The 27,921-nt window shown below is 34.8% G+C and overlaps 3 protein-coding genes across 16 annotated transcripts in view; 2 read left to right on the top strand and 1 right to left on the bottom strand.

Annotated features, from left to right (window-relative positions):
• The window catches only part of LOC109537664, a 36,031-nt gene extending 30,334 nt beyond the window's left edge, over positions 1 to 5,697 (top strand). For 5 of the 9 annotated variants that reach the window (XM_048669934.1, XM_048669935.1, XM_048669936.1 and 2 more), the window contains 2 exons: positions 4,516 to 4,569; positions 4,964 to 5,697. Coding sequence is in view for 3 of the 9 variants with exons in the window: in XM_019904481.2 (XP_019760040.2) it covers positions 4,516 to 4,569; positions 4,964 to 5,091 (182 nt within the window). In the remaining 6 variants the exon portion in view is untranslated. The remainder of the gene's footprint in view (positions 1 to 4,515; positions 4,570 to 4,963) is intronic. The other 4 variants (XM_048669932.1, XM_019904482.2, XM_019904476.2 and 1 more) reach the window with 2 other exon arrangements.
• A 2,524-nt stretch (positions 5,698 to 8,221) lies between these two features.
• Positions 8,222 to 15,145, top strand: LOC109537702 (U6 snRNA-associated Sm-like protein LSm5). 4 transcript variants are annotated; one of them, XM_019904554.2, is made up of 4 exons: positions 8,228 to 8,339; positions 8,389 to 8,458; positions 12,723 to 12,919; positions 15,026 to 15,145. In XM_019904554.2, exons 2-4 carry the CDS (start codon positions 8,416 to 8,418, stop codon positions 15,053 to 15,055), a joined length of 270 nt encoding a protein of 89 aa, XP_019760113.1. In that variant the 5' UTR covers positions 8,228 to 8,339; positions 8,389 to 8,415; the 3' UTR covers positions 15,056 to 15,145. The 4 variants fall into 4 exon arrangements, with proteins under 4 accessions (XP_019760114.1, XP_019760113.1, XP_019760112.1 ...); XM_019904553.2 differs by lacking the exons at positions 8,228 to 8,339; positions 8,389 to 8,458 and adding exons at positions 11,355 to 11,379; positions 11,672 to 11,722; XM_019904555.2 differs by having other exon boundaries at positions 8,222 to 8,458.
• A 1,876-nt stretch (positions 15,146 to 17,021) lies between these two features.
• Positions 17,022 to 27,623, bottom strand: LOC109537696 (zinc finger protein 37 homolog). 3 transcript variants are annotated; one of them, XM_019904545.2, is made up of 6 exons: positions 27,226 to 27,623; positions 22,456 to 22,833; positions 22,236 to 22,403; positions 21,283 to 21,427; positions 20,861 to 21,001; positions 17,022 to 17,317 (listed from the first exon to the last, which is right to left on the bottom strand). In XM_019904545.2, exons 1-6 carry the CDS (start codon positions 27,508 to 27,510, stop codon positions 17,175 to 17,177), a joined length of 1,260 nt encoding a protein of 419 aa, XP_019760104.1. In that variant the 5' UTR covers positions 27,511 to 27,623; the 3' UTR covers positions 17,022 to 17,174. The 3 variants fall into 3 exon arrangements, with proteins under 3 accessions (XP_019760104.1, XP_019760105.1, XP_019760106.1); XM_019904546.2 differs by having other exon boundaries at positions 22,350 to 22,403; positions 27,226 to 27,620; XM_019904547.1 differs by lacking the exon at positions 22,236 to 22,403 and having other exon boundaries at positions 27,226 to 27,611.
• Between the last annotated feature and the right edge of the window lie 298 nt (positions 27,624 to 27,921).

The following is a 27,921-nucleotide window of genomic DNA, read 5'->3' as shown; positions in this document are numbered from 1 at the left end:
TTTTATAGCAAAAAATGCAATGAAACTGCATACGTCTAAAAATATAAAATTATACCTACAGTGATATTTTAAAATAAATGTTCAATATGATTTCCGTTAACATTTAAGAAACTATTAATATCTACGTGTTTGAAATGAATCGCTAACGCAGTTCAAAACAATATTATTAATGCTTCGAAAAACAGTTGTGATTCGTTCCTTCATGTCATTTTTTGTAGTTGGAGTTATTTTATAAGTTTCGTTTTTGACGTAAGCCCATAAAAAGAAATCCATTTTTGTCAAATCGGGTGAACGAGGTGGCCACTGAACAGATCCACCTCTGCCTATTCACCTCTCAGGAAATTAATTATTTAAGTACTCATGAATTTGAGCTGTATGGTGAACTGGAGCTCCATTATATAAATATTGACACTTATGTATTGACTTCCATAGCCACCTTAAAAAATGTAGCAATTTTTTGAAATTATTGAGTGAAATAAATTATAATTTGAAAACGGTTGATTTCACAGCTTAAAGTGTAAATGCAAATGTGTAACGTTATAAACTGTCTATCTAATGACGTATTAACATACAGGTACTTCCATTTGAAAAACAAAAGTGATATTGCGTTAAAAAGTTTTAGATTGAAGTCCACATTGTTAACACCCTGTACAATGTATTGATATTTGGGTTCAATAGAATTCTTCACAGATCTGTGGTGATTGGAAAGACGTATTTTTTTGAATCTTTAACTGATTTTTTTGCATCTACAATAAACTTTTAGATACCATGTTTTTAAGCAAAATTTTACTGAAATGGCGATAATCTGACATGACCTTGCATTTGAAGAGTCTGAGTTTGTCTTCGTTCGCTTTAGTCATTGTCCACGTTTCACATCCATAGGTAGTTATTGGTCTAATAATACTCTTATATATTTTTGCTTTGGATATCCCTGTCAGGTTTTTTGACTTAAGGAGATTGTGTAGGGAGTAAATCCCTGGACCTCGATTTGTGGCTTGGATTCTTCCTTTTATTCCTTCGGTGATATCATTATCTACTGTGATTGTTGCGCCTAAAAATATTTGAAACGTTCCACTCTTTCAAAGTTGTACGTGTTTATTGATCCGTTTTGTCCTATTCTGTCTCTTCTTCCGAGTCGGTTCACACACATGTATTTAGTATTTTCTTCATTTATCATTAGTAGAATAGTGTTACCGATCAGGTCGATGTCATCTGCATAAGCCAGTATGAGTTTGGGGCCTTCAGTTGATAGGAGTTCGGTTTTTATGTCCGCCCGCCTTATGGTTCTTTCCAGGACGATGTTAAACAACAGGGGTGACAAGGCCTGTATGCCTCTGTTTAGGCCCGTTTTTTATTTTGAACTGTTCAGATAGTTCAGAATGAGTTTCCTTGGCATTGAGAGTTCTGCCATTGCATTCCACAGTTGGTTTCTTTCCACACTGTCATACGTATATCTGAAATCTATAAAAAGGTTATGTATTGTCCTATTGAATTCCCACCCTTTTGTTAGAAGTTGTATCAAGGCGATAAGCTGATCGATAGTTGATCTTTCTCTTCTAAAATCCGCTTGGTATTCCCCTAGAGTGTTTTCTGCGAATTTCTCCAACAGGATATGTTCCAAGACCTTATATGCAGTATTTTTCAGTGAGACACCTCCGTAGTTAACGCACTTCGACCCTTTTTATGGATGGGAACTATTATACTTTCTTGCCACTTAGTCGGTAACTTTTCATCTCTCCATATGCGCATTATTAGGTTATGCATTTCTCGGTGTACTGCGTTCCCTCCATATTTGAGTAGTCCTAATATATTGTCGGAGCCAGGTGCTTTGCAGTGTTTTAGCTTATTCATGGCTCTTTGTACTTCAGCGTAGCTGGGTTTTTCTACTGGTAAGTCCGCAGTCAGGTATGTGTTTTCTATGTTCTTCCCGTTCCATATTCAGAAGATTATTGAAATGCTTTCTCCAGGTTTCTATTATTTTACCTTCGTTGGCTATAGTGTTTCCGTTTTCATCTTACATGACGGATCTGGGATTGAAATCTTTCCTGTCATTAGATATTAAATTGTAGAACTCTCTGGAGCCTGGCCTTGGTCTGCTTCTTTCCATCATTTCATATTTTTGACGTCCCTTCTCTCTTTTCTTTCTCCTTATCAGCTGTCTCGTTTGTCTGCGGTATTTAGTATATTCTTCTCTATTCTCATTTGTCTCGTGCTGCATTAGGATATTCCTTGTAGCTTGTCTTTTTTGAAGTTGTTGCTTTTCTTTGTCAAACCATGGTTTTGTCCTTTTGGTTTTCGTCTTTCCAATAGTCTGGTCAACCGCCTTTGTCATTGTGTGTTCCAAAGTGCTCCAGAGATCTTCAATGTCGGTATGTCACTCCAGTTCCTCTTCTATTTCCTGCATGTACTTTTCTTGTTCTTTAATTTGTAGTTTGGTGAGATTCCATTTCTCCTATGGTTTGCCCTTGGATATTGTTAATTGTTCTCTCGATTACGGTCCAGGTTGCCTCCGTCTCTTCTATCCTGATTTGTTTTATTTCTCTTTCTAGTGAGCTTCTTAGTTGCTCTTTTATATTAGGATCTCCCAGTCTTCGGATGTCTATTACTTTTTCTTGCTTTTTTATGGCGATGTCCAAATAATGGAGATTATATATTTATTTTCTGCTTTATCGTTTTCATATGTTTTGTAACATTTTTCGACATGGAAACATATAATGTTATTGTTTATTAACATATTCTATAATACTTTTTCTCGCGTTTTTTTTTTATTGTCAGGGTTAATTTTCGTAAAAGAATACATCCAATAAAAATGTAAGTGATTTAATGAACGATATCCTTCAAATCGATCCGTCAATCATTTCTGATTATCAAATAATCCCTGGACAACGCCCAGCCATTGCCCGGAAGTACCACCGCGCCATCTGACGTCCCAGCTATGAAGTAGCCCCGCTGTTGCTCCTCCCCTTACCGTCCCTCCGTGGTTCCTCCGATTTTCAAGGTTGCTTAAAATTTTGTTGAAAATGTGTATAATATTTTTTTTATGTAGAAACGCATTAAAATCATCGTTTGAAAATATTTTTAAAATAAAAATTGCATTTAAAGCTTTGTCATACGATTTTGTAAGTGAAGCATTAGATACAATTGTCAACGTTTCTTCTGATTCGCACTCATCACTACTCATGTTTATAAAAGTTCAGTTATGCAAAGAGCGGGTGCATCAAGCAAGTCCAAACGCGCCCTGGTGGCTAAATGGTGTTTATATCTGTTTGCGATTTGTTCTGGCCTAATCAACTTTTGCAAGCTGTTAACGAAATAGAAACAGATTGAAAAGTGTTCAGCGTTGCAGTTTCGATGTCTAACTACAACTCGGCAGAACTGAACACTTGGAGGCGTACCTGCTTTGTAATTTTCGGTATTGAAATACAATGAGCACGCCCGCATAGTATCTGTAACTGGCTTGTCCGTTAACAAAGCCCTTTTCCATGCTTTTCGCCGATCCACGTTCTTTTTAACGCCTTTTCTGTTTGTGGCGGCAACTTGGTCACTTTTTCTTTTTGGGAAATAATAGAAATGGGTGCTTCTGTCTATATCCTTTCGCAAGTGACAATCATTTTTCTTACAATTGCAACTCTCACTTTTCGCTTGTTTACCAAGTCTGATAGGTCTTAACTGTCACTCGACAACACGTAATTTGACGTTTTGCAGCGCCCCAATCGGTAGTTGAACGCGCTAATTATCATAATATAACGCCTCTAATACATTAATGGACGTTGACAACTTAGGCACATATTTGGAGTCGTCAATTTTAGTCAAAATATGTTTCAGAACAATATCTAATAAATTTTGAAGTTCTTGAAGATGCCCGAAGGGCTGACACAATAGTAGGGTTTGAGTTCAAAAATATAACTTTTACTTTTCTCAGTTTCAGCTCACGAGGATCTTGAGTTGTCCAGAAATAAGAGCACCATTTTTTTTAATTCCCATTTTTCTATCGAACTGAAACAACTATTCTGACATAATCTCTTGGTTCATCTACGTTTCTTGTTTGATTTCCAAATTGCTGTAAACTCCTTGCTGGCAACATTTTTCAAAGCACGATGGCGATCTTATTTTATCAACTATCAAGGCTTTCACGGCCGGTCCAATCACATAGAGAAATGTTAACCATTAGTCCAATTTTTAAGGAAAAAAGACGATGGATTTTCGCTTATAAAACCATTTCTTCTCGGTTAGAAATTCAATACAGGGTGACCCAACGGGAACAAACTATAAAAAAAAACAAAGTTTACATTGAAAAAAAACGTATGCTGTGATGTTATCGTCGGCCCTTCGAAACGATAGATTAATGAAAATGTTCCACCAGCATCAGCCTAAAATCGCTCATCGAGTTTTCGCTTCATTCGTTCGAATTTAAATCGGCAATATTTTTACTAAGTTAGAAGTCAACAATTTACCTCGAAAAACATCGCTTTGCTTTGTTGCTTGTGATTTGGTTCAAATCAATGTAAAATTAAGTTGCATTTTCAGATACTCTTTCCTATGCTGCCCCTGAGACAATGGCTGTATCATGTAAGTATCATACCTTAGAAACATCCTATAAGTGTTGGAAAGCATGAGCAAACGTACTTTTGAAACTTTGAACCAGACAATATGTCTGATTATGCACATATCCGTAATCCATCAGCCAATCCGAATTTTTGCTTTTTTCGGATGCCTCTGGCCAAAAGTCCACTAATATTAAGCAGAAAATCCTGAAACTATTTTGGTTAATTGGACTCTAATGTTTTTGGCAAAGTCATGAAATTAGAATAATAATCATACATAAAATCTCTCTTAGAGTTTATAAGTTTAAGATGAACACAGTTCAGTGGGCACAGCCTTAATTAAATTCGCAAGCATCTAACATACCGAATAGTTTTAGTTCTCAATTAATTCTAGTCACACATATTGCTTATTTTTAAAGATCAAGCTGAAAGCCTGAGTGCAACGAGAACTGCTAGTGGACGTGTCGCAAGAAAACCTAAAGGCAAGGACTACGACGATGTGACTCAAAAATCAAGTCGTACGCAAAAGTCCAAGTTCAAAAGTTGACTGAAAGACTACGTGCGGCTGTGCGACTTGCAGATACATATTAGACTTTCAACGTAGGTTTGCTCTGTGTTTTGAAATGCCGAGTTTTTGAGCAAACCTTTTAGTTTTTAGCCAGAACTGAGCGTTACTGAATACGGGCTGTGATTTTTTGTATAAGATTTATGTTTCAATGTAAGTCAGTGGAGCACACGACGTATTCTAAGATTAAAATACCTACTAAGATGTAATTATTATTTTTTTCTTATTCTAAGTAAGTGTAATTTACTAGAGTGGATTTCTTTTGGAAAAAGAATTGGCTCACATAGTTATGTTATTTACTCAGTGAAATTTGTATATTTGTATTTATAGTGTATTTTCCAGTGTCTAAAATGCAAAAAAACCAAATTTCGGGTTTCTTTGCTTCGGCATAAATAACTCGGGTGTTAGCCTACGTTGTAGTGTTAATTGTTAAACTGTAGTATAAAATTGATTGTAATACTTGTTGTGTACATCCCTCTGTACAAAGTCGATTATTTATTATTTTTCTCTGTAGTAAATGTATGTAAGAAAGATGTAATATGTTTGTAAATGTCCCTTGGCTGGCTTGAAATAAAATTTTGTTGACAATGTTATGCCTTTGAATTCTTGATCCTGGATGCCATATCAGAATGATAGACTTTGATAATGGGAAAAGTATTAACTGTAAATGTCGCCGAGTTTGGTCCTAAATGGCATCCTCTATAGCAATGCATAAACCGCCGCAAAAATTGCAAAAACCAGTTTCAAGGCATGACGGGGAAAACTTGCCTCTTGAGAAATTGTAAAGTTTAGATAAAAAAAAGTCTACTTCGGTAAACCTGACTATTTAGACCCGCTTGCACCAAGCCGCTCTAGAAGCCCACCTTCAGGCCCGTTGAAAATAAGCTTGTCTTTGCCATTAAACTCAGCTTTAAAATGAAATTGGTTTGCTCCACATTATAAACCAGGCTTACAGCATTCAAAGCTCGGCTTAAATTAAGCCGTAAATTCTAACGTTTTCATTCCTCATACATGTGGTGATAGTTAACAAAATTTAAAATTGAGGACGATCTAGATATATTTGAGATAATCGAATTTGGATTTCCTAAGACGATATATAACATAAATAATCTATTGTTGGACTTGGAGGAACTACAAACTTTTAAAAAAATGTTTGGGTTCTACAGAACCACCACATATATAAATGAGTTGGATTATTTAATTGATATAAATGAAACCATAAATAATCTTCAAAATTACCGCAACACTACACTACAACAATTCTTTAATTATTTAGAAAATTTGCGTTCAAATTTTAGTCAGTACAAAATAAAATTTCAACACCTATATAAAATTCTTGACAAAAATCTAAAATACCTATATAAAATTTTGATACCAATATGAAATAGAAAATGGTTAACAGATGTATTTAAAATATGAACGTTGGGTTGGAAAACACTCTAAACGCAAGGTTCCTAAATTGTACAATTTGATTGGTTGAGGCGAGCGAATGAGGATGAATGAATTATTTAGGTAATATTTATAATAAATTTAGAGTTATTCTTATGTTAAAGTACTTAATGTTTAGTTTAGTTTTAGTCTGATTTTTTTTGGTTACTTTATTATTAGTTTAGTAGTTTGTCTTTTGTTTACTTTTAGTTATTTAGGTTTTTAATATATTCCGTGTCCCTATATGCATATTCTTATATTTATGTTTTTAATATAAACTGAATAAATGCACTAGATTTTTTATTTTATTAATCAAAATTGCAATTCTTTTTTTTTCCATTTTTAATAAGTGTGAACAAACTTTAGAACATTATTAACTATTATCTCAATTTTCATTAGTCAATTAATGGTAAATATTTCAAAGCAAAAAGAAATATTTTTTAAATATTATTAAAAAAATATTTGTTTTTAATATTTAATTATCATGAAACAAATAAATTAATAATAATTTTTCTTAGTACATAATATTTTTTGTAACTACATATATATAAAACCATTAACATCCAAAAAGTTACTAATATATTATTTTTAATAAGTATGAACAAACTTTAGAACATATCTCAATTTTCATTAGTCAATTAATGGTAAATATTTCATAGCAAAAATAAATATGTTTTAAATATTATAAAAAAATATTTGTTTTTAATATTTAATCTATATCCACGGTATATACAAAAATTGGTCGAAAATAACTTTTGCGTGTCCGCAGCAGAAAAGTAAGGGTACGTAAAAGTAAATTCTTTTTTACAGCTAAAACCTGAGACCCTTATTAAATGCTGAAAATATGGTGTTTATTAAACCAGACTAACAAAGTCCCAAGGGGTGGTAGCCATTAAAAAAATCTAATAAAATTTGTTAATTAATATTAATGAAACAAATATCTAATATAAATGTCAAATAAATATTAAAAAATTATGTTTTTTAAATATCTGATATAAATGTCAAATAAATATTAAAAAATTATGTTTTTTAAATATTTGATATAAATGTCAAATAAATATTAAAAATATATATTTTTTAAATATCTGAGTTAAATGTAAAATAAATATTTAAAATATTAAAAAAATATATATTTTTTAAATATCTGAGTTAAATGTAAAATAAATATTTAAAAAATATATTTTTTAAATGTCAAATAAATATTTCTTAAATATATAAGAATCTGTCGCGTCAAATCTATATTAAATATTTCAAAAGAAATATTACCGTAATATTTGTGCGCTATCGGGGTAGATGCCTTATCGTTGGACATCCGGGGGAGGTAGGATTCCGGGACATTTGTGTTGGAAAATGGACGCCAATTGGACAGCAATCGGACAAATGATGGACATCCATTGGACATGCGGCTGCCCGAAATCCGTTGCCCTATGGACGTCCAATGGATTTACTAATGTTGTTTGGGAATATTTTTTAAAGAAATATTATAAATATACCTATTGACTTATGTTTATTTTGGTATTGCTGAAAGTTCATAAAAATGCAAGTTTTGAAAAATGCGATTTTATGGAGCCCTTAATAATGAAAGAATGAGTCTACCGATTTTTTACGATATCTAAGGAAAAATGTCGAGCTTATCTACCGAAATTCGATTTTCGGACCTGGCAACGCTGCTGTAAACTACAATCGGCCTTAAAGAAGAGGGAAAATATTTACATATAACCTATCAGAAAACAGCTATCAAAGTTGAGCTTGTAAATAAATAGATCTAGATTTAAACTATCAAGTTTGAACTTCTACTCCAGGTGTGACTAATTTCAGTTAAAATAATTTATATTAAACAAAAGTTTTTAGTTATCTTGTTTCTCTGCCTGAATTAAGATGAGTGCGATGCCGGTAAGCTCATCCACCTTGCTACCATTGGGTAAGTTTATTGCTAATATTTTTGAAACTTTGGTCAATGCCTGACTCTGTACGTGACTTAATTATAATAAAGGTTCTCATAATCCCAGCAGAACGTTTACAAAACATGTTCGGTTTACTTAAAGTTCCGGAGTAAATAATTCATTATAAATGTGCTCCTGATTCGGTCACATTCGCTTTGAAGATAGTATGATGATAGATACCTACTTAGATGTGACGACATACTATGTTACTTTCATAACTGTATCTGTATGTACACAAATTGGATTATAGAAAATCCATTTCTATTACTTTTCTTATTGATATTTTTCGCGAAAATGCGGTGTTTGGACTACTTCAACCAATGAAATTTACATCTTTTTCATAAGCGCAAAAAAGATAACATATACAGAACAAATACCCGGAAAAATCTAAGTATAGTTTTTTTGTAAGTACATGATTTTTAGATACATTTTTGGAAGTAGACGATTAATTAGTTGTTTTGTAAATTTGACTTTCTATCTCGGTCTACTTTTGCGTAAATGGTCTACCCGACATTCTTCCGGATGGATGGATCATTGATCTTCCGGTCCTTTGCGTAATTCGCGAGTTCAAAAAGTGTAAACGCCCACTGGCGGCTAAATTATAATCACACATTAACTAGTGAAATTTGACACTAATTTTGATTATATGTCATTATGACTTATTTTGTTTAGTTCTACTCAGTTTTGCAAGCTTTTAAACATAGAAACATCTTGAAAAGTGTGTAAGTATTGTTTTTTGTTAAGGACTTAATGGTCAACGTAAAAGAATGAGATGTCAAGAAGGTATTCCCAATGTAATCGTGATTTTAGCAGCTAACAAGCGAGTAATGTTTACGTGCCGCAGCACCCCCATAGGTAGTTGGACTCGCGAATTCCAAGACAAAATAATTATAACTCAGAATGTCAGTCACAGCTAAGTGACGTGTGCGTATCTCTTTAAATAGAAATGTTTGAAAATAAATCATGTTTATATGATTTCTTTAATTTTTTGACAGGCCACTTTCATAATTAACACTAAATGGATTCCATATAATGTTGAAATTACAATCACCATCTAATGGTTCATTTTTGACGATATCGTAAACATTTCATTGAATACATTTAGTTTAAAATAATGTGGTGTAAACTAACTGATAAACTACTTTTTTTTTAATTTTGACTTGGACCACTTTCATAATTATATAATTATGGGCACATATATATTCATATCGGCGAGTGTATTAGTGCCGGTGCACACGAGCGTTTTTTAACGGTGCGGTGACGCGCGTTTCACAAATACATTGGCTACAATGGAGCAGTTCACACGAACGTCGACGTCGCCCACCGTTGTTTCACCGTTGGACGGTAACGCCGCGTGGAAATCCCCACCGCCGGTGACTGCTGGAACGCTGGCGCTGCTTCGCCGTCGGACGTCGAAGCAAAACCATACACGAGCAAAATATCTGTCATATCTGATACGTGGCGAGCCAAATTTGAAGAAATATCGGTGCGTTAATGGTTAACCACGAGCCAGATACTACTCGATGCGAATTTTGTACAAAATAAATTGCAGATCTGGAACCAAATTTCGCCGTTAGTGGGAACGGGCGAATACTAGTATCATATATTATTGCCGCCTAAGCAGTCATGCTATTGCCATACTTCCGCGGCTTAAAGAAAATACATATTTAAATAAAATTTAACGGTTCGCATTGGTACAGATTTGAGATATAGTCCATAATGTTATATGTAATTCAAGCAATGGGCAAGAGGTGATGATGGAAAATTTGGCTATACAAATCTTGGAAGATAGTAGCTAATGTCAGGATAAAATCACTACTTCGATTACGAAGACGAAGCTATTCAGAAAATACCCAGTAAATAGGCGGAATTTGCAGTATTTCACTAAGAAAGTGGTAGATCAATTTGCCTTTTTAACGTTGGTTTTAATTAGTTCGGTTTGTATCGTTTGTTTGATTTTCTATAATTATGTATTTAATTGTTTTAATAATAACGTGTTTATAAAAAAAAATCCCAGCGTGCATTCGATTTCTAATTTTTTTGCCGCATTTTTGCCTGTGGCTGCCGACGCTCTTCCAGTCTATAGTCTCTAGTCTACCCACTTCTCACTTTTTTTGCGTAGAACTTTTGCTTTTTCTGAAACCACTATGATGCCAGCACAAGCAATAGCTATTCGTTTCTTGCTTCGCATTTTAAACACTTAGTTGCCTCTGCCACGACCAGATCTTTCAGTTCACATGAAATACCACGCGCCAGACCAAGTCTGTCTGAAACATAAGATTTCACTCCACTAACGGACGGATTTGATACCTCCAATCCGACTGGAAGAATCGGCACTCGTGCTTGGTACGTTAATTAGTGGACAGGAAAAGATTTAATTCGTCCGATCTGGATCTCTACGTATCTGAACTGTACGGATAATCTGCCCGTCTATGGGGCGCTATTAGCGTATATGTGCCGGTTCACACGGGCGGTAACGACGACCTTAAAACGTTAAAAATGACGGAGGTTGACTACGATATCGAATTGATAATTGAAGAGTTTCACGTGTAATTCATCATACGGTTTGAGCCTCATACGGAAGTAATTAAAAACTTTGTTTCGTCGTTCCTAAAATCCCCAAAATCGCGAGCAGATGCTCCTTTTAATGCACGATGAACCCAATAAGTTATTTTCTTTTTACAAATGTAAAATTTGTATTCGTAATACGCAAACAAAACCCGTTGTTCATAATCGACCTCCATGCGTGCACTAAAATTGCGTTGTGTCGAAATAAATCTATCATAAAAATATGCGTCAACGCACCTTTAAAAAACGCTCGTGTGCACCGGCACTTATATTTCTTATCAAACGATATTAATAACATGTTGTGGTTGATTAGTGACCGTGATGATAACCAGTAAGTAATTTTTCGATAGCGGGATTTTCGGTCAACGGATGGTGGCAAAATAAAACACTACTTTTTCATGGGCCAACGTTTTGACTTATTACTAGACCAGTCTAGTAATACACCTGCCTTGAGTAAATATGGCACTGACTTCATAGAGCCCTGAGGATGACTTGAATACAGTCAAAACGTTGGCCCATGAAAAAGTAGTGTTTTATTTTGCTACCATCCGTTGACCGAAAATCCCACTATCGAAAAATTAATTACTGATATTAATAACCTAAAGCGTCAAACTTTCGTCTAGATGACGTCCAAATGACATTTTTTGGTCTTATACTGGACCATGGACCAATAAGTTAGTAAGTCCAAGTGACGTGTAAGTAAGTCACATGACTTTATGACGTCTAAATGACGAGTAATTAACGTCTTAACTAGTCATAAAGACGCTAGAAAAACGAATGCAAACGCATTAGAGTGAATCTTTATATAGGGACAGATGCTCTAATACATACAGATTTTATCTGTCCCAAAAATGATGAATTGTAGAAATGATGATTTGGAGACTTAGTATATACTAAAATGAAGCTAAACGGAATAAAAAACTTGTTTACTAACATATAATTGTGTCAATTTTACATACATTTTTAAAGATAGAGAATTCGTTAAATGGGCAAAATTGGACAGAATTCGATCGCCTATTCATAACCGTTTTCTAAATTTAGGTACCCGCTTGGTTCCTGGAATATTCTGAAAAGGCAAGAAATCAACACTTTTTTAATTATCACTTATTACGTAAACTGCTTAACTTAGAAAAAAAGTTAAAACGGCCCTTAGTACAACTTTTTGCGTTGAATCCAATAAAATAGCACCCGTTATCATAGTTGGCTGTGGCCTTTTAAAATCCTTATTTTTTTCTGAATTTAACGATATAATTGTTTGTATGTTTGTCTCCTTTTGTTGCCGTAAAACTTCAAAAGAAGATAAAAAATGTGTAGTAGGCTATGAAAACAAGAACTAGATTATCACACAAAGCGCATTTGCGAAATAAACTCAAATCTCTTCTTAATGATTTGTCTGGTACTTTTCAAGTAATCCCTCATAAAAGAAATGGCGTCCCTGTATTTTGATTAGTTCCAAAATCTTTGTCTGAGAAGATTCCATGGCAGAATCCATCGCAATACAGTGCACGGTCAAGACTATGATGACATAATTTTCCGCAGAAATATACTATATATTTGAGACGACTAATTGATTCAAATCCTCCACATATGTAAACATGCTTTACGGTCATCTACCAACTTATATTAGCCTGTTCTTGTTTCTTATATATTTCTATAATTGTATCACAATTTCAGAACTAGTGGACAAATGCATTGGTTCCCGAATTCATATTATCATGAAAAATGACAAGGAAATCGTCGGAACACTGCTGGGATTTGACGACTTTGTAAACATGCTCTTGGAAGATGTGACAGAGTACGAAACAACCCCTGAAGGGAGACGAATAACCAGATTAGACCAAATACTGTTGAACGGAAATAATATTACCATGGTAAGATTCAGATTATTCAAGTAGTCAGGAGATCCAAATTCAGGAAAATTTATAATTATTATTCATTGATTTTATCTCGTTATGTTAGAAATCAAGGTGAAAGTCTCTATATCAGTATAAATATACAGGATGTGTCAGCACAGCGACACTCCCCTCTTAGATCGCTCAGAAATAGCGACTGAACCAAAAAACGTTCATATGAACATATGAACTGGCATTGAGCGATCGTATATACGAGGGCCTCGCCGCTCAATGGTACCGCTATTACTATCGTGTAGTACATTCTGATAGACGGCTGCTATCAAATTTTCAGCCAAATAGCAATCGTAGTTTTGCTTTGACCACGTGTGAAAGCGGGAGTGTCTGCAGGTTTCGGAAAATAGGGAAATAGTTATATCGGTCGGTGATTCGATTCTTGTTTCTGGAAGGAAAATCACAAAGAGCACTTGGATGCGGAGTATGGTTACTACTCAAAAATTGGTTTAACGAGCTTCAACGTGGTCGCACGTCGGTTTTTGATAAGCCGCGCCCATATGTCCAGAAAAGGACTACCACAGAGGATAACATAACAAAAACGACGATCTCGTATTGGCAGACTGCCGATTGAAGGTGGGTGAGTAGTTGAGGCAGTAGGCACCCCAAAAGACCGCCTGGCATGCTGCGTTTGCTTGCTCCGGACAACAAGCGAAACCGTGAGACCACTTCAGAGAAGTGTTTTGGGCAATCCAAAGGAGTTGCATCGTTTCGTGACACACCAGAGACCAAGGAACAGTAGAAACAGTGGACTTTGGCCGGCGAACGTGCTCCGAAGAAGGTGATGACTGTCCTAAAGGCAGGAAAGGTGATGGCTACGGTTTTCTGGGATTCACAAGGTGCGATCTACATCGACTATCTGAAGAAGGTAAAAACGATCATAGGACTCTACTATACTGAATTATGGGGCCGATGCGCCGCCAAACTGCGGAAAAAACGGCCCCATTTGACGAAGATAAAGTGCCTTCCACCATGACAAAGCACCGGCTCACACCTTTGGTCGAATTGAGCTCCGAACTGCTGCCCCATCCACCGTATTCCCCAGATTTGGCCCTGTGCGACTTCTTTTTGTTTCTATACTTGAGCAAGTCACTCACCGAGCAGAAAATTCAGTTGAATGAGGAGGTCATCGACGAGAAAATGTGTCTTTCAGAAGTTGGAGCATCGCTGGGTCAAGTGTATCGAATTAAAAAGAGACAATGTTGAGAAATAAATCGCCACTTTTCCAAAATTTTCGGTTTTTGTTTAATGGTATGCTAAGTACTTGTGGGACAGACCTTAATGGCTGACTTTTTAATCCAGTTTCAAGTTCTACGTTGAATTCGAAGTATTTTTTGTATAACATACTTAGTGACTAAATTCAACATCTCATTTTACCAAGAGTTCAGGAGTAGAAAAGTGTTGACATTATCATCCCCCCACTTTGCCCTCAAGGTGCGTAACTTTTTACATCAATCATATCATAGATGGTTACATTGATGAAACAGAATATTAATTGGCCAGCTAGATTACCTGACCTCACTCCTTGTTACTTTTTTCTTTGGGGATACATCGAAGAAAAAGTCCACCAAGTTTCTCCAATTGATCCGGAGGATATGAAGTAGAGAATCAGGAAGTGTTTTCTACGAATAATCCCATACATGCTGCAAGGAGTTCTTCATAACAACGTTAAAATATTAAAATTATGCCTCAGTGCAAATGGGAATACGTTTGAACATTGGTTTTAATATTATTTTCAAATCACAAAAAAAATATAGTTTACTTTGCGTTCCCATATTCAAATGTCGTTATGTTCAAAACTATTGGTTTCAATGCATGGTAAACAAAAATACTTCTAATTCAATGTAGATCTGGAATCTGGATTAAAAGTCAGCCATTCCATTAACACTACCACAATTTTATATAAACATTTTTTTTTTTCAGTCGTTATTTCTGTACGATTTTAGAGGGCGGTGTCGCTTCCCTGACTCACCCTGTATAACTGATAATAAATATATGACAAATATGATATAAATAGTAATATATACTAATCTAATAATAATTCTGTTAAATAATGTTCATTTCAATTTCTAGCTAGTTCCTGGTGGAGACATGCCCGAATAACATGCTGATATAAATACAAATAATCTTTGATAAGTACATTAATAGTTAGGTAATTACACTTGTAAAGTAATTAAACAATTTTTTACGAAACGCATGTTTTTTTTATCCTTTAGGAAATCAGCGTATGTTACATGAACAGTCAACATTATTCGCGAGTTCAAAAGTCCAAACGCTCCCTGGCGACTAAAATTTTAACTACAAGTTAACTAGTAATTTGACACTTGTTTTGTTGACATTGGTGTCTACATCTAACTGTGATGTGTTTTGATTTAATCAACCTTTACAAGCTTTTCATTTTTGTTTTTTACTCATTCAATTAATTCATATTAATTGTTGTAATTGCAGCTCTCTTTTCGCTTGTTTACCAACTCCAGCAAATAAACAAGTCTCAACTGTCATTCGTATGGAATTACTAATAGAGGCTCGTTCTGACGGGTATGCGGTCAAATCACTGGGTGATTTTAATAACAATAATCTACTTCCGTCAGAAAAATAGAAACTGCCATTTCAAAATTTACGGCGCAATATGTCGATAGTATTTCCTTATATCTGATCCCTGAAGTAATATGACAACATTGGAATTTTGCCACTAGTTTTTAAATAGATCTAATCAGGATCATTATCTTGTGTGGTCAGAGAGTGAAAAATAGTGTGGTCAGATGAATTAAATCAAATGAAAATATGATTTATTGCCACAGAAACATTAAACCAAATTTTATGTACAAAGAGAAAAGGTCGAATTGCAACTTGTGGTATTCGTATTCGTATAGACATAACGAAACAAATTGGAAATTCACGACAAGAACCCGGACTGAATCGAAATAACTGTTCCGTTCGGGTTTAAGGAAACATTTTCAATTCAGGTTCGGGTTTTTTCTTCGGTTAAATTTGTTTCCAATGTCTATAATACAACAAACGAGGACACAAATAGAAGCTATTCTATCTGGGAATCTTATTATATTTTTCCTGGCTTGCTGTCTACAAGGTAAAAGATGTGCGAACGATTCACTGCTTCATACTGTACTTCGACTGGTTGTACGGTAGATACAATTATAATAAGTAAGTATATAAGGATTTAAACTAAGGTAATATTAAATGAAACAACCTTGAAATAAGGACTTCTATACAAAAATGTATTTAATTGTGGAATTTTTTATTGGTTTTTCGGACTAGAGCTTTTTAGCAAGGGGTAACCCTTACTAAAACTATATATAGCTTAATTTTATTTATAAAAAATATATAGTTTTAGTAAGGATTGCGCCTATTCTATATTTTTATTTAAATAGCTCAATTAAAGCGCCAACCGGTGATTGAAAGAAAATTACGAATTTACGATAACTTTAAAAACATTTATTAATAGGAATAGGAAAAGTGGCGTTTCGGCGAGTTGACCATTGCCACTATTTTCTTACTTGCCGATCCCGACATGCTGTTCGGTTCCATTTTACGAGTCGTAGACACATTATTTTTTATCTTTCTCACATGAATTTTTTGAGGCACCGTTAACAGAAGAATTTTCTTCCGTATAATTTCCACGGTTTGAGATTTTTCTTTTATATTCCCTTGCCATTTTTCTGCAATAAATAAGTGGCCACTTATACCTTCAGACTTTTGGTCATTGATTCCAACTGCTGCTGATGTTGTTTTGTTTTTTAACTTGTTGTTATCAACTAGTTGCTGCCGCCCTCTATTGCTCTTGCCCGAGTGTCCAAGCAGAGTTACTGGAAGGCACAACCATGTTCCACATTGCTGAGTTGCAACATGGTAAAACTTTTCAACAAACACTAGTTTCCACGCCGATGTAAATAAATTGGCATTATAAAGTGCAGGTTTTGGTAATTTCAGGCTGAACCCAGCAGATGAGAACTAATAGGCTCGGAACCGGTCCTGGGGGTGCCCGTCGTTGGCGCATTTCGAAATCTGCACTTTTCATTTGGGATATGATTTATAAAAACGACATTACGAGTGAAATCAAGCAAGCAATTTATCTGAACAGTTCATCACGCGTTATTTGCATTGTCCACGAATAAAATTGAATTATTTAAGGAATCAGGAAACGGAAATCAAAGTTCCATTGCTGGACCTGTAAACGATTCAGTATATAATTTCAAAGTTAAAATCAGGATTTCTTCAAGCGTTTAGAGTCATTTTGATGAAATTCTACTTGCTGATCCTGGCTGAGCCCACCACAATCATCAAACTGGAGGTTATTTTTTTGATGCTTCCCCTTGGTTCCTTCCCGTTTTTTTTTAGTTAAATCAGCTAAAAAAAAAAGAAAACTGAGTTTAGTTACTGTACAAGCTAAACGGCAATATTATCCGCTACAGTCACATAGCCTGAAACATAAGGTTTGAACCACAGTTCATGCTTAAAATTAGAGTTACTGTTAAGCCTTAAATTAATTAGGACAAGCAAAATAAATACAGGGTGTATCACCGGAAATCGCTTCAACCAATACATCTTATGTATACTGTGGCCAAAGGAGCCAAGCGATTTGAAGTCACACTTCCGATTATACCGGAAGAATCATCAGCTTGCTTATTTTAGATGCAACACTCTGTATATTATTACTCTTTACAATTCTAATCAAAATTCTAAATACACCCTGTATTTGTCTGTCCCTGAAATAACTGCAAAGTTCTCAAATTATCGATTTTTATCAAATAATTTCTAAACGCTTATATCGATGTTCACTAAATTTGGTATCGCAAGCGTGACCTGTTTTTAATGCTTGGAAATATTAAAAATAATGACTGGTTCGTTTATAAATGTTTGAATTTTGTTAGCCTCTGTACAAATAAGTTATATTTTTCTGCTTCTAGCTGATTTGCTTTTGAAATTTTTCTGCCTCTTGTAAAATTTTCTTCAGACTTTCAGTTTCTGTACAAAAAATTATTTACAATTCCTTGCAGGTCATCATTCTTGTGAAATAAGATTATACAAATTCCTTTTTGTGTTTGTAAGTCGATTATATTGAACCTGAACAAATTATTTCGTATATTTGACAAACCGAAAATGTTCACTGCTTTTTGGTGTTGAGCGAAGAGAATAGATAGATCGGAAGAGGCAATGATCCACCCATAAATTGGCCACCAAGATTTAACGACGCTAGGTTTTTTTCTGTGTGGGCTCTCTTAAATCAAAAGTATATGCTTTACCCGTCGCTACAGAAGCCGAGCGAAAAATGTTCAATAGCAGAGTATTTTTTGCGCATAAATGATTTGACCTACATGAAAATTTGTAAAACTATATTTTTTTTGTACTGAATAATCATTAGTTTTCCGTAGTTCAGACGGCGACCAGTTTCCGAGTTATGTACAATTTTTCTAAATTATTTTTACCTACTTGTTTGCACTTTCGAGACGTTTACAGAGAACATTTCAAATCTACGGATGTCTGACCAACTCTATCTTGTAAGTATACATTTTTGTCAAAAATGCATACTTACCGAGTCATATGCGATTGTTTCCTAAAAAAACGAGTAAAAAATGTTCGCATTCTTTTTCACTGTTTCGTTGCTTACGCAAATAGACACCTTGTCAAGCTGGCGCACCTCGATATTTTCAATAGTATTCAACTGTATTTTTGTTTAGGGAAAAAAGTGGAATGTTACCAGAATACATTTGTAATAGAATTAAGTTTTTTGCCCATTCTTATAATACTAGAAACCGAAATGATTTTATAATGACAGAAATATGTAATACAAGTGAAGTGCTCAACTCAGTAATGTGTAAGGGCTTGTTAGATTATAATGTGTTGCCTAACCACATTGTGAAAGTTTTAGTGGTTTTAAAAAGATGTTGAGAGCACATTTATTGTCTTTAACGTCTGAATAATTTTTTTTGGGCGCTTTTTTAAATTTGTTATTATTACCAGTTAGGTTGTTAAATTGATCGTTTTCATTTATAGCAAATATGCTAAATAAAGACTATTATAAAATTGTCGACAATAAATTACAAAAATTTTACCTAATCGTAATGTTTTCTATCTCTTCCATCTTTTGAATAAGGGTCACGGACAGTTATTATTAACCGGCAACCCCGCGGAAAAACCTTCCATGCGGTTTAACTTCTCTACAGACAAGTTATGACAAAACCATGGCTATTCAATAATCATAACCAAATCAAAATTAATTCCTGGATTTCAGTCATTTATTGTCTTTATTTATCAATTAAAATACGTTTCGGTGTATTTTTCCACCATCATCAGTTTTTATGTGTAGCGTTGTTGTTGCTTGTATACTACTATGTATGCCAAGGCTTAAAGCAGCAACAACGCTACACGTAAAAACTGATGATGGTGGAAAAATACACCGAAACGTATTTTAATTGATAAATAAAGACAATAAATGACTGAAACCCAGGAATTAATTTTGATTTGGAATTGAAACACAGTCATCATAACCTGATTTGGTCTGCAGCTCAATGCATTCTTTATGGGTGAGAAACTGGACTACTTCGTCTGACGTCATCAAGCTTTTTTGATTTCAACACTACTGGCTTGCTGCGGTTTGCGTATTGTACTTTCCTCAGCGCTACAGAATAGGCCGAAAATAGGCTCCTGTGATGGGCTGTTCCTGCGACGTCAAGTACGCAATAAGAACGGCGGAACTACCAAAACCTTACCTCGAACGTTATTTACTTGTTTATTTTATTTGGCAAAGACTAATTACTCTCTGGTATTGGTTCTTTTACCTATTTAAAAAAAAATGCATTATCAATCATATATTCGCTTATTTGGTATTTAGCTGGTTTGATTGTTATGTTACCAACGATTTTGTTATTGAAGAGTGGAAGTACCAATCAACTCGCACAACGTTATTAAAGTGTTTACGACAATCTTTATGTACATTTAAGAAATATTGAAGATGAGTTTATAAAAAAAAATATTTTTGAAAATTCCGCGGAATCTGGAAGCGATTCAGAGTTAATAGTGTAACTGTGTAACAGAAGATGTTTTTAAAGAGTGGCTTCAAGAGCACTCTGAAGATACAAACACTAACTGGATTATAAGAAATGATATATATAATCCTCAAAGGTAATAATTTAGTGTTTATTACAAATTAATTATACACGCTCACTAATAATGTTATTATTTTAGATTAATATATCACAAATATTTTGTGTGCCAACATTCTGAGAAATAAAAAGAACAAAAAAACTAAAAATGATTCCAATAGACTTAACATACTGTTCTGTCAGTATAGAAATTAAAATTAAAAAATATAATACATATATATAGCACAAAAAAGAACGATAATTTTTTGAAAGATGAAGTACCTTTACAAGGAGTTGTTAAAATGAAAATAAATCATAATCATAATATAAACACTTGTGGATCACTTAAATTATTGCGATTACAAAACTAAGAGGCAATTTGAAAGCTAATTTGAAGATGGCTGAGGAATTAGTGAAAGTATAAAGTGACTTCAAAATACTTTACTTTTAAACACTTCCATTGATTTGCCAGAGATAGCAGCAAATTCTTGATTAAATCCTACATACAATATTGTAAAAAATACTTAGAAGTATTGGTGGGAAGCAAATTATTATTATTTACATTATGGTGGGTTCCGCCGTTCTTATTGCGCACTTGACGTCGCAGGGACAGCCTATTTTCGGTCATAGTCTCCTGTGATTAGGAGCCTATTTTCGGTCTATTCTGTAACGCTGAGGAAAGTACAATACGTCTACATTTGCAAAATGATTGGACGCGGCGGGCGCATTCGGGTGTTTTGTTCAGAGGAACATATAACGTACCTTCATAATCGAGCATGAAAAACATACATTATCTGAAATTACCTACCATAAGTTGTTTTATGACAAGGATGACACTTCACCAGATGAGCGGACAATTCGCTGATTTCGGCAAAGGCCTGATTGCACTTGGAACATGCATAAGGTAAAACTGACCGAATCACGTCAGTCAGCACAATTTTGTGTGTACCTAAAATGTATAATGCTAAAGTAATTTTTCACAAACCAGAGAAAGAATATTAAAATAAAATGTTTCTTCCGATTCGCTAGGTATTTTATTTTCAAAAGATCATCAAATTAAAGTGTATCATCATATTTTTAAGTCAGGATAATTAAGCCTGAGAAAGTCCATGTGAAATGTGTATTAAATAAATTGATTCCTAATGAAAAAATCAGAACTCTCAGCGGATTATAATTTAAAAAAACTACAGAATACTAAAGACCAATTTAAGGAAATATATAGCCTTATACCATGGTGAGCCAATAATTCGTCTCTATTGGAAAATCGCTTAAAACACACGATGCATAAAATCATTCCATGATAGTCTTCGTAATGGTCTGAAAGGTCTTGTAGGTGCTTGAACCACTGCTCGCAGAGATCGCAACTAATTATAACCTAAAAATTATATTTTTAAATTCGGATCTTGAAATATCAAAGCAGATAATACATCGGCTAATGTATGAACATATCTGAACGAACCCAGAATTGATTAAATACAATATGAGTTATCCTAAAAATACACTGACGGACAAAATTAGGGCACCATCTATACATTTCAAAGAAAAATATTATAAACCCAACATAATTTTGTCAAACCTCAAATCATTGTTTTTTAAATTAATATGAGAATATTTTCGATGAAAAAATAAATTAAAACATCAATCACTAGTCTATCAGATGTTTGGTAAAAATATATAAAAAATAAATTTTGAACGGTCTTTAACCGTTTCAAAATCGTGTATTGCCTGCCGCCTCTATCTCGAATAACTTCCTACAAGCGTCTTGGAATACCATAAAAAAAGGGTTGTAATGAGTTCTTGTGGTATTTTGTGCCATTCTTGAAGAACCGCGTTTGGACTACCGCAGACATCGCGACACCTCCCCACTGGGACGAAGAGACGTTGGGCGCCCCAGGAAACGATAGAGCGACAGCCTCGCGCAAGTGGACGGTAATTGAACAGGCGATTCGCCTAAAATCAGGAATGAAGAAGACGGAATGGAAGGGTGGACTTTAACAAAGGCAATGTGTGGCATAGACGCGTTCGAGGTGTGATGCTACTGTCCTCTGCTGCGAATATCATGGATGGACAGAGTGCGGAACACCAAGGTGCTTGCCCATCTCCGGAAGCAACTAGCAGTCGTGTTTACCATCAAGAAACGCAAGTTGGAAAATTTTGGACATGTCATGAGATGGAAAAAGTACCGTATCTTGCAGAATACCATGCAAGGCAAAATCCAAGGAAGAAAATGTCCAGGAAGAAGACGCACTTCCTGGCTGAAAAACCTGAGCAAGTGGTATGGTGTTGATTCTGCAAACCTGTTTCGTGCCGCTGCTGATAAAATCAAAAGCAGAATGATGATCAGCGACGTCCTAGGAGGACATGGCACGTGAATAAGAAGATTGAATGATCAGAAAAACTTACCTCTAACTTTTCATGAGTTGCTCTGCAGTGATTTGACAGAAATAGAGCACTGTCGAAAGACATGTCACATACGTCACAGGATACAAAATGTATTTTTCTGTGATCAATCATCTCCTGTTTGCTTTCACAGACCAAGTTGCACTTATGACAGATCTCCGTGTATTCCTTCAGATATGTCGTATTGTCACACTTATATTGAATTAGTCCAAGATTCAAATGGACACTTTCGTAATGTGATTTTAAGCAGAAGATGCAGCCAGATACCATGGAGCAGGACTTACAAGGATAACAGTGTAAGGCGTCGTTTGACTCAGATTGACAGGAATAGACCAGCACATCGTTGGGCAAGTCTTGAGAAGGATCTGTGTCAATAGGATCCTGGAAAAATAACAACATTATCATATGCGTAGCATTCAAGCAGCTATAATTTATTATTACTGTAGTAATACATGTAAATTAATGTTCTGTTAAGGCTTCTTTGTACATGTTTCTTCCTTTGTCGAGAAGTCATTGTGAGTCTTTTAAATGTTAATTAATTATCTTTTACAGACATAGTTGGTTTTCATATCATTGGATGTAGGATTGGCAATTCGATTTAGTTATAACAACGTGCGTGAGTCAACTCTGGTTGATTTGTCACAAAAAATCACACGAAATTTGAATATCAGACATTTATGTGCATTTTGACGTCAAAATTTAATTTAAATAAAAAAACGTCTTCTAGAGAATGTAAATCGTTCGTCAATCAATAGAGCAATACCAAATAAAATAAATCAGAAGTCAGTAACAAAGTGACCAATATCTTATCAGAGGACGCAACAAGAGGGACTGACTAAAAGGCAGAGAAAAAACTGCCCAAACCCCAACGGTATCCAAGTGGAGATGAATGATATTGAGATATGAGAGATAAATGCAAAAAATATTTCAAATAGTGAAAACCTATTTGTTAATTATAATAACAATAATACGGCGGCGCGTTTTCCAGTCTAGTTGTTTTTACAAATGCACAATTGCAAATGAAAATGCAATTCATTGAAATCGGACTTAATTTAAATCATTTAAAACTTTTCTTCCCATCCCATGTAACTTTTCTTCCATTGTTCCGCTTCAAACTACACTGATGGATAAAATTAGCGCATCCCCTATACATTTTCGAATAAATCATTTTTCCCCAAGTAGGCTGCTAAATAACGGAACCATAGTAACATTGTACAGTACCATTGTTTTTCCAATGCAAGATTGTTAGTACTTGTTTTGTGTCATTTGCAAAATATCATCATTGTTTTCAGAAAGTATGGTACTGTTTTCGATTCATTTTTCCTGCTTTTTACTAACTTGTGTGTGTAACTAAAGTGTATTCACATTGAAATGTCCCCAGACATTAATTTAAGTGAGTTTGATGCGGTCAAAATTGTCACCTTGTTGGAAGAAGTATTAAGTATAAGGAACAAGTATTGAACATAATTGCAGCAGGGCCTTCCAGGGGCACTCAGAGCATTGCACAACAACTGACACTTTCCCATGCATCAAATAAATACCGGCTACATTCCTACCACGTATGTAAGATTGATTGGACCACCACGATTGAAGAAGAATGGACTACTGAACACCGGTATAAATTGAGCAGGAGCTAATTAACCGAATACGAGAAGCTGCTCGAGAAGAGTGCATAAAAAGGTGATACACAGGCACTTGTTTGGAGTTGCAGACGCAAATGTATGTTTTTCTATTTTGTAAACAAATTAATAATTCGAGGTTATGAGTTTCGAAATAGGTTCTGTCATTCAAAGATTCCTGTTGAATTTACCGTTTATACTTGTCTATCTTATTTGTCACTTGCTCCATTTATAATTTATCCATGGTTACCGGAGTTTTAAATAATTACGAAGCAACAGATATTTACGTAATGTTAATTAGCCAGATTACCTTGAAAAACATTGTTGCCGTTTTTCTAATATAGTTTTTTGCAAATTTGTCATTTTTAATAACAATTAATTAATTAATTATTTTTTTGCTTTTTTGCTATTTTTTCTGTACTCCTAAAACGCCACCAGACAACACCTCCAGTGGAATAACGCCAATTTTGAATCACCCTGTATAGGGTGTTCCATTTAAAATAAGCAAGTTGATATCTACTTAATACTTAAGTATAACCGGACGTGTGGCCATCTTAAAAATATTTTAGACCGCTTGCCCCCAATGACTTCCGCACACTGTTCAATTTTCAAATTTCTCTAATTATAGTTGCCAAATATTGATCGCGGCGGTTCCCAGTGGGACACCCTGTATAGAAACGCCACCATGCATGTGAAAATTGACGATAGAAACATCTAAAATAAACCTAGATGGAGGAGTTCAGAAAGATGACACCATATCACCAAAACTGTTCACTCTGGCACTTGTATATATACATGGTGATTCAAAATTGGCGTCATTCCTTTTAAGGGCTAATAGGGGCTCACTTATACATTACGAGAAAAAAAATATTGAAAATTTTTTTCGATAATTTCTAGACGATCTTAACAGTTGAAAATCGAATTTCAACTTTGTTATTTTCAAGCATTATTTTGCAATTCTTCCATGTTTAATTGGTAGCATACTTAATTCAAACAGAAAAACAGAAACATTCAAACAGAAAAAAATACGACCTTTGCTTCAAATTACGAAAATTTATATACGATTGATGAACACCGGTACAAATTGAGCAGGAGTTAATTAACCGAATACGAGAAGCTGCTGGATAGGAGCGGATAATAAGGAGATAACAGGCACTAACTTGTTTCGAGTCCATGACTCAAATGTATGTTTCTCTGAAAACATACATTTGATAAAACCGGATCAGAAACGAGGAGATAAGAAGACGAACAAAGGTGACCGATATAATCCGCTACATGGCCGAGATGAAATGGAGATGGACAAGCTATGTTGCAAGGCAGGACGATGGACCAACACAGTGACACTAGGAGAAGTAGAGGAAGGAGACTGGGCACAACTAGCTCGATATCGACAGGAATGAAAAAGACTACGGAGAGGCCTCTGTCCAGGAGTGGACCAGATAAGGCTGACATAAAAGAAGAAGAACAATTTTCAATCGGATTATAAAATGAAACTTTTTATTTAAATTGAAGCCAAATCCTAAAACTATTCTAACCTAAAAAGTTTTGAATTTGTTACCTCAATACCGGAAATTTAATAAAATAATTGCGTTCTTTTTACCCTATTGTACGCAAACAAGAATAAGGCGGACGCATTTGCCAGAAATTTTTAAGGGATCTTTACAACCTTTATCTATGTTTACAACTTCCAACAACCCGATCTTTGGCTACCAGAACTGAGACTGAGTGACTCAGTTTGGAATCATTCACTGAAGAAGCACTTTTTTAAATCTAAAAACGGTGGTTTCAGAATAAGTTTGCGAGCATTCCTCCAAGGATTCGGCATTCCAAAGTTTTTGAACGATCACAGTACTTATCTCTCTTAAAAAGTTTTATCTAAATAACCTGTCGCCAGTGGCGGATAAAAGGGGGAGGGGGGTGCAGGGGATACAATATATATGCCGTGTCCGTTAGATGCCTTATCGTTGGACATCCGACGGAGGTAGGATTCTGTGACATTTGTATAGGAAAATGAACGTCAATTGGACAAATTATGGACATCCATTGTTGCCTTATGGAAGTCCACTGGATTTAATAATGCTGTCTGGGTACATATATGTACATATTGTGTATATGTACAGATGAATATACCTAGTATGTTCAAATAAAATATTCCGGTGATATTCATGAATGTATATCCACGGTATATTCCAAATTGGTTGAATATACATTTTGCGTGCCCCCCGCAGAAAAGTAAGGGCATGTAAAAGTAAATCCTCTTACTACTAAAACTTAAGACCCTTATGAAATGCTGAAAATATGGTGTTTATTGGACCAAGTTTCCATTTCCAGGCAAATTCTGGGAATATCATTTTGCTATGTGGGAAGGCGGACGCATTCGCCAGAGATTTTCAAGGGATCTTTACAACCTTTATCTATGTTTACAACTTCCAACAACCCGATCTTTGGCTACCAGAGACAGTGAGTGACTCAATTTGGAATCATTCACTGAAGACGCACTTTTTTAAATCTAAAACCGGTGGTTTCAGGATAAGTTTGTGAGCATTCCTCAAAAGATTCGGCATGCCAGTTTTTGAACGATCACAGTACTTATCTCTCCCCACTCCCCCTGAGCATAAGCATATACTTCTCATTACTTAACATGCAATTTAAAAGGGTTTCCTTTGTTGTTTTTTTAAAATACTCTTTATTGTTGTTTGTTGTTTCTGTGTGTCTGTTGGTTTTAAGTGCGATAAAAAACTTATAGAATAAAGGTTGTGCTAGACAAAAAGTCAATATTGCTTTATTACTGCCTTCCCCCCTTCAAGTAACTCCTAGATCCGCCGCTGGCCTGTCTTTAGGTTTATTATGCTCGTGAGACTTACTTAACATGCTTATCGAGTTTCATACTCAAACCTTCTGTGGTTGATGAATAAAAATGAATATCTACCCGTTGAGGCAGTGCACTTTAAGAGCTCCAACCTCTCCTAAGCGACATGGCTTTTGGAGTAGAACATGCCCTTAAACTGTCGCATATTAAAATTGAACCTCCCGGTTTATCTGTCGTATTCTGAGACTTTTTTTTTAACGAAAGCCAATTGATCTAAATGCATATTGAACGTATTGTTACTATAAAAGGCAACGGCCAGTTTAAAGCAAATGTGTTTTTGTTTACCTGGTCTATTAAATTCAAATATTCTCCTTCATCAGTGCCAGGTATCTCGTATACTTTAATCTCGTCCGTTTCACACAGTAACTCGCTTGAATTAAAACCAACATCAGAATTGGAAGAACACTCCCGTTTAATGTTTATGGTCACTAATTCTGGAATATCCAGTGGTTCCTCGTCGGGTTTATCATTCTCTTGGATAATTTCAATAATAATGTTATCTGCTGTTAGTTCGGAGCGATCGTTTTGATTTTTCCCGGTTTCTGGTTCGTTCTCGTCGGGCTGGTTCATTTTAGTCCTTCGTTTCAGTCAGTTTTGTTCGCCTTCTTGTCTGATCCATTCACTGTCACTAGCAGCTGCTTATGGTTTTTGACAATTTCACCGGTGTTGTCGTCGTTGACTCGCGTCTAGCAGTAAGAAGTATAAGTAAAATCGTATAAGAATAATATAGAAGTATAATAAATAGTATAAGTTAATAGATACTATTCACTCTGAGGATAAGCGCGGATTTTATAAAAATTTACTTAATTTACAAAAATACTTAGTAATACTACAAATTTAAAATATTAAAAATATAAATTTATATTTATATGTTATTTATATAAGTATTAAAAAAAAATTAAAATATTACGAAGTATTTTTTTGAAATGTATGTATGTTTGTATTGCCATATAAATTATTCCTAGGGTTTTTTTTTCATCT

The sequence above is a fragment of the Dendroctonus ponderosae genome, unplaced genomic scaffold, assembly GCF_020466585.1.
Source record: "Dendroctonus ponderosae isolate FM_Combo_2020 unplaced genomic scaffold, Dpon_F_20191213v2 Dpon_F_20191213_9, whole genome shotgun sequence".
Classification (NCBI taxonomy): Eukaryota; Metazoa; Arthropoda; class Insecta; order Coleoptera; family Curculionidae; genus Dendroctonus; species Dendroctonus ponderosae.
This window is presented reverse-complemented; position numbering and strand designations above follow the sequence as displayed.

Coding starts and splice junctions, on each gene's coding strand:
- LOC109537696 (XM_019904545.2), bottom strand. CDS start 27,510: ATGAACCAGCCCGACGAGAACGAACCAGAAACCGGGAAAAATCAAAAC. Junction 21,428..22,235: donor ATGGTATTCTGCAAGATACG/GTACTTTTTCCA, acceptor TATAATTTTTAG/GTTATAATTAGTTGCGATCT. Junction 21,002..21,282: donor CGAATTATTGGCTCACCATG/GTATAAGGCTAT, acceptor TATACATTTTAG/GTACACACAAAATTGTGCTG.
- LOC109537702 (XM_019904553.2), top strand. Junction 11,723..12,722: donor ACTGGACCATGGACCAATAA/GTTAGTAAGTCC, acceptor TCACAATTTCAG/AACTAGTGGACAAATGCATT. Junction 12,920..15,025: donor ACGGAAATAATATTACCATG/GTAAGATTCAGA, acceptor TTCAATTTCTAG/CTAGTTCCTGGTGGAGACAT.